Raw genomic sequence first — 6,590 nt, 5'->3', positions numbered from 1 at the left:
GTTATACGCCCAGGATAAGAAGTTCTTGCTCCGTGCCATTTGGCACAGAACGGTGCACCTATTTTTTTCAATGAACGACAACCGGTGTCCAATTTTATTTTTCAAGCATCACATCAATCATTTTGTCTAAGTTTCAATTTATTTATAGTTTAAAATAGATTGACATGACTTTAAAATTAACAATCCCTACCTATTTAATTGAAATGTAGAGATGGACTAAAGCTATTTTTTTTCTGAGTGTGCACAACTGCTAGCGCGTTTTTATTTTACAAAATGGATATATGGTGTGAAGTATTAGTTATGCCTTGCTGGGATGGTTTACACTTCTCATACCATAGATAACACTGTTTTATAAAATATATACTACAATCAAAGATATAACAGCAACATCACTTTGCACAACTATTTTTCTTACAATTCTATGGATGTACTGCATATAAAATATACAAAATATATGGATCAATTCCTCCAATTTACAAGTAAGTTAAGACCCAAGGGCTGACAGCATTCTACAGGTCCTCCGATTATGGGCCAGTTGTTTGCACCGGCTGCATTTGATTTTTACCTTTCCGTTGTGTTTCGACTCGATCCGTGCCTTCTTTCGCCTACCCGGCTGCATAAGGCTACGGAGACATAGAACTATAATATTGTTTACTCCCCTAGGCTAAAATTCCTTGTTTCGACAGGGGTAAATACGATTCATGTATGTCTCATTCCAATTCTGTGAATGAAAATAATTCTCACAATATGGGAGTGTATCCATGTTCCGGTGAATGATGACGACAATTGCATGTGAGCAAGACAATCCTGAAATTTGAAACTCCCCGTAGTTATAATATTTTCTCTCTAAATCAACAATGAATGAAGCACCCCATGTCTCTACTTCCATTTTAGATTGAGAGTAGGGGTGGACTTTATATCGTCTGACTTTCTCCCTCCTTGAATCCATTTCTTTGGTAGCATGAGGTGTCAAAGCAACATACCATTTTGAGATTTCCTCCCTATGGTTATAGAACCATTGAGCTACCTTTCTTCTGGTATTATCAATTAACTTGTTTATGGGAAGTTCACGTGTCTCCTTGAACAAAGCATTTAAACTCTCTACATAATTGGTGGTTAGCATTGTGTACCTTCTGCCACTAAAGTGTGAATTAGCTAATCTTTTAGGGTCAATGTTCTGAAGCCACTTATGAGCATCTGGATGTTTTTCAAGCATGGACTGCATTATGAGATCATATTGAAGTGTTGTGTTTGCTCGAGCTACTGCCAAAACAAGCCTAAACCTGACCTACTGCCAGTATCTGTTACCATATTATAAGACATGTGGTGGCAACAGAAAGCATGATGAGCGGTAGGGTAGACTTTTCTAACTACTAATATAATGCCGCGATGTCTATCTGATACTATGCTCATTGACTCTGCATCAACAACAAAGAATCTCTTCGTATGATCCAAAAATCACTTCCATGCAGACCCACATTCAACTTCAGCGATTCCAAAGGCTACTGGGAGGACATTGTCATTAACATTAATTGTTGTAGCCATCAATAACACACCCGGATATTTCCCACTTAGATGTGTGACATCAATTCCAATCAATTTGCGTAGATAAAACCCGAATACTCTTCTACAAGCTCCAAAATCCTAAAAACAGCGTTAAAACTGATTATCTCCATTCCTGTGTAGTGTCACATAGGTTTCAGGATCTCTGACTCTTAACTCACGCAAATATAGTGGAAAATCTCTATATGCTTGGTCATAATCTCCAATGACTTTCTTCATCGCTTTCTCTCGAGCTATGTATGTTTTTCTGTATGATATGGTCACTCCAAACCTAGCTTTTATATCTGATATAATCATACTTGACTTGTACTGTTCATTAACAAGAAATTGCCCTTCAACAAAAGACGCTACAAAGTAGGACGAGCATGCTTGATGATCAGAACTTTCCCTAATGGTGCCACATTAGTGTTCCTTTATATATTTCGTAACAATGAACTCTACATCCCCTAGGCCAACTACTCTCCATGTACATGGTTGATTGAAGCAGATAACTTTTACTTTATTTTTTCGAGTGCCAACTGGGTTATATCTCATATGTTTAACCATGACATATTTCACAAGTGCATTCTTGAACTCTTATCGAGACGGAAAAATCTTTCCAACACAAAATTCATGCTCATTTGTTGCCTCTTCAATTGGCTTTTGGAGCAAACGAGAATTTAGAATATATGGATCATTAGCTATTGGGAACTCCTCCTCTAAGTCACTGTACTACTCTGGAGAAATTTCATATTGTTCAATCTGCATATCATCAGCTAAGAATTCTTGTATATCTGTATTACATTGTAATTCCTCTCCAATTCAGGTATAATACCCTTCCTCCTCACTCCAAGTAGGATCAAAGTAATCATCAAGTGTTGTACAAGGATTCAGAATCTCATCTTTTTGAATACTTGATTTTTCATTTAGATCAAATGTGAAATTACTGTTTGTATTTCGATTTGTGGTAGGCGCACCACTATGCTCCGAAGACGATGGAATATTTCTTCTGGCTAATTCTCCTACATTAACTCCATATCCAATGCTAGAATTTGTATCAAACGTATTCCATATCTCAGAGAGAATTTCTTTAGTTATATGATCGTCCCTGATAAATAAATTACAAACTAATTTAGTAAATTTGTAATTACATAATCAAGTGTTGTTGTACATACAAATTTATCAAAGACCAAGTATATGATGTACCTATTAGATTTTCATAATTTATCAGTGGTTGTGACATAATCCGACTGATATGGACCTAGGATTTTTGTAATTTTGCATATTTCCAACCGCTAGGAAGGGTTTAGCGAGGAAAAGATCTATATGATGTAAAAGCAAAGTTTTAACGAAAGATCATGTTGAACCTAATATGACCACATATCAGGCCCAAGCTGGGCCTGATATGGGATGATATCAGGCTCAAGCTAGGTTTGATATAGGATGATATCAGGCCCAACGTGGGTCTGATATCATCTAATATCAGGTCCGTATTGAAGCAAAAAGTTCTTGTAAACTTGGACCATCACTAAGATAATGAGAGGCCTAAATAAAAAATGGTTAGCACAATTTAACTCCTTATAACCACAGAAAATAACAATATGTTAAATGAGTGCAATCAAACAAGTTTAGGTTCATAAGTGGCTTTTGGTCAACACACATTGATGGAACAAGGGTAATTAGATTTATGCAAACTCCCAATCACTATGAAGGGTTGAGCGAGGAGAGAAGGTAGATATGGTATCAAACATAACTTTTGATCAAGGCAGAAAGTGGGCTTGATATGATCGTATATCAGGCCCAACGTCCTGATAACACCATATTAACTTAACATGCATGAGCAAGGTCTAGCTGAAATCTAGCATCATACTGGAATACCTTGCAAATCAATTAAGTATTGGATTACATCATATTGCATGTGCTGTTGAATATTTATTCCCCACACATCCAATGAAACCATAAACACGATTTTTTCATCACCCTTTATAACCAAACTGTAATTTTTTTTACATCACTACCCTATTTACAGCAATAAATCTATACATACATCGCTAAATCTTTAACTGTATTCTTCTACTAATTTCACTTTTGCTAGAAGTTTGTCCTTGAACGCTGACGTTTTTAACTGCTGTTGTCCTTTGGACTCCTCTTGAAACTCTTACGCCAATCTCCCTAAACCCTAACTGGTCTTTTGCAATCCCTCTAACCAGCATGAGAAGGAATGACAAGTGAAGGAGGTTCATATTCTTTCGTGTTTGTAAGACCAGGCTAGAGGGATGGAGGGAGAGAAACGATGAAAAGACGTACATCCGAATCATAAATTAATTTTTAATTCAATTTGTGGCTTGGATGTTTGAAAAATGATGATTGAAAAGAAGAGGTTGACAGGTTGTAGAGTAATCTCGGAAATGAATTTTTTTATCTTCATCATTTGGTATAAACAAAAGTACCCTAATTTTATGATAAATATAATATATAGCGTACACTTTTTGATAAATTACCGCTCTTGTTTGTAAAGCATATGCACCCCTTTTTGTCCTTCAAATCAAACTATCCTTACACTTGAATAAATTGTCTGACTCGTTGGCCACACGAATTGCCTCTGAGACGATGAAGGCTACGGCGCGATGGCTGGAGAATTAACTTGGTGGAAGGAGGGAAGTCCGGGGGAGCCGGTGGAGCTTGAGGAAGGAGTTGGGAAAGCGCCCTGCGGTGCCGCGAGGGTGATGGCTCATGCTGCGGCGGCTCCCACTGCTCCTCCGCTGGCAGCATCAGCAGCGGTGACCGCTCGTGCACGATGCGGACCGAAGGAGGCCGCTATCAGAGTTCGAACCGGCTCCGCTTGATCGCTTGTCTCAACAACTGTACGAGCCCTTCCATCGAATCTCCTACTCCTTTTTGTCTTTTTTAATTAGGCCAAAATTTATAGAGGAAATCAAAGTTGATAAGAACGCATCAACCTGTTAAAAACTAGAACACGTAAAAGGTGAAGTGATTGATCGCCTTCTCGTAGGTTCCCACTCCACTGTCGTAGTTGATACGTCGTCACTTGTTAGATGAGGCAATGGCAATTAATGTTGATGATACCATGCTTAGGTATCTTTAATAGTGGTAGGTTAGTGGCCAACTAGAATTTAAACAAACATGTGCACCTTCTAGATAAAGACTATTCCACTCAGACTTGACTAATTAGTGCCGTAGCTAACATCAATCCGACTGAAGCGGGCCCAAACCGTTATATGCCTATGCCGGTTCAACTTGCAAGAATTGGTCTAGCTCCCTGGTCTAGAAACTACAAGTCTTCCTCCTCGCGGTAATATGAAATGCCTGGAACAGCGTGCGCGGTCCGTAGACCAATCATCAGTCGTGTTCTTCGCTAAGGCAACGAAGAGTCGCCAGTTGGCCGCGTCAAATCACGCTGCTTGTTGCCCAAGTCTCCTACGCGGAAGCCGTATCTCCGCATTAGGAAAGCAAACATGAAACACGTGGCTCGCTTCGCCACTGCGGACACTTCGAGTTACTCCGGTGTGGCGTCGACTCTGACGTCGGTTGAACAAGAAACACCGTGGAAGCTTATCCAGCGTTTCACTTTGGACGCGACACCCAAAAATTGAACCGCGGGGCGATACTGCGTCGAGATTAGATGGCCCACTCAACCGTCAATCAAAACACAGGTAGGAATGTAAGGTATTTGTCGTACTTGCTTTTGTTCTCCGCCTCGGCATCTCTATATATGCTCCTCTGCATCGTCGTCTTGCTCATCATCGGCTCTTCTCTTCACTTGCACAGTTAGACGGATCTCCTTCTACTGATCTTTTCAACAAGATCGAGGTCGACCATGGCAATCGATGGAGTGATCCAAGAAGAGAGGCCGTCGTCGCATCCGTCGGCTTACCAGGTGGAGTTTTGTGCAAAGAAGAAGCGGTCCAAGCGACCCCACGCGTCATACAGCTCACGCTCCGACGAGGGAGGTAATCACCGGATGATCACTGAGGAGGAGTACCTTGCCCTCTGCCTCATGATGCTCTCCCGCGGCGTCAGCGGTACTGGCGGATCTGCTCTGCTTCCGGTGGCTCTGGAAGGCGCCTCTCGTCGCGACCTTGTGGTGGAAGCGGCGGCGCCGCCTGCGAGGGCTCAGTCTTACGAGTGCTCGGTGTGCGGCAAGGCGTTCCCCTCTTACCAGGCACTCGGTGGCCACAAGACCAGCCACCGGAAGCCCGCGGGGGCACCACCTGCGGGAGGAGACGACGCGGCCTCCGCCACCACCAGCGGCTCTGCCTCCGGCGCTAGGGCGCATGAGTGCTCCGTGTGCCACAAGTCTTTCCCGTCGGGGCAGGCGTTGGGCGGCCACATGAGGTGCCACTACGAGGGCGTCATAAACGGAAGCGCGGCCGCTGCGAAAGCGGTGAAGGACGCGTCGTCCTCTGGGGCGGCCGCCAGCTCCGTAAACAACCTGGTGTTGGATCTCAACCTGTCGCCTCTTCCGGCGAAGAAGAAGGGGGAAGAGGAGGAGGTGCTGAGCCCTCTGGCGTTGACTTTGGCGAAGAAACCGCGGCTGCTGGCCACGCCAACCGTCGGCGTAGCTACGAAGAAAGCGGAAGAATCGGCGACGAGTCCTCTGGCGTTGACCATGAAGCCGCTGCCCTGGCTTGCTACAAAGGGCGCCGTCGGATCGCCGTTGCCGACATTAAAATTAATCAGCTTCATCTAGTGATTCCTTCTGTAGTTCAAAGCAAAATTTTCTTCTTCCATTTTTTTTTACTGCACTTGTGTATCTTACAATGAATCATTTAATTCATCATAAAATTCTATTTAATCTTTCAAATTTCACGATCACGACAACACAAAATATTGATCTAGCAAGGCAGGAAATGGCGTCTGATCGGGAAGTGTTGGTTGACTTTGACCATGAACAATCCAAAGGAAGATTCTACTGCAATTCGATCGATCAGTATTATTGATTTAGAATCTGATTTTGACTCTGCAATGTTTGCCGCTGTTGGAGTTCGATCGATGAATCGGAATCCTGCAGTGCAAGAGGAAGACGC

General features: G+C 42.5%; 1 protein-coding gene across 1 annotated transcript; it reads left to right on the top strand.

Moving 5' to 3' along the window:
* The first annotated feature begins 5,063 nt into the window (after positions 1-5,063).
* On the top strand, positions 5,064-6,372 carry LOC121985051 (zinc finger protein AZF3-like). Its single transcript, XM_042538299.1, has one exon. The coding sequence runs from the start codon at positions 5,381-5,383 to the stop codon at positions 6,251-6,253; it is 873 nt and encodes a 290-aa protein (XP_042394233.1). The 5' UTR covers positions 5,064-5,380; the 3' UTR covers positions 6,254-6,372.
* The last annotated feature ends 218 nt before the right edge of the window (positions 6,373-6,590 follow it).

This window comes from Zingiber officinale, chromosome 5B (genome assembly GCF_018446385.1).
Source record: "Zingiber officinale cultivar Zhangliang chromosome 5B, Zo_v1.1, whole genome shotgun sequence".
Classification (NCBI taxonomy): domain Eukaryota; kingdom Viridiplantae; phylum Streptophyta; class Magnoliopsida; order Zingiberales; family Zingiberaceae; genus Zingiber; species Zingiber officinale.
This window is presented reverse-complemented; position numbering and strand designations above follow the sequence as displayed.

Coding starts and splice junctions, on each gene's coding strand:
- LOC121985051 (XM_042538299.1), top strand. CDS start 5,381: ATGGCAATCGATGGAGTGATCCAAGAAGAGAGGCCGTCGTCGCATCCG.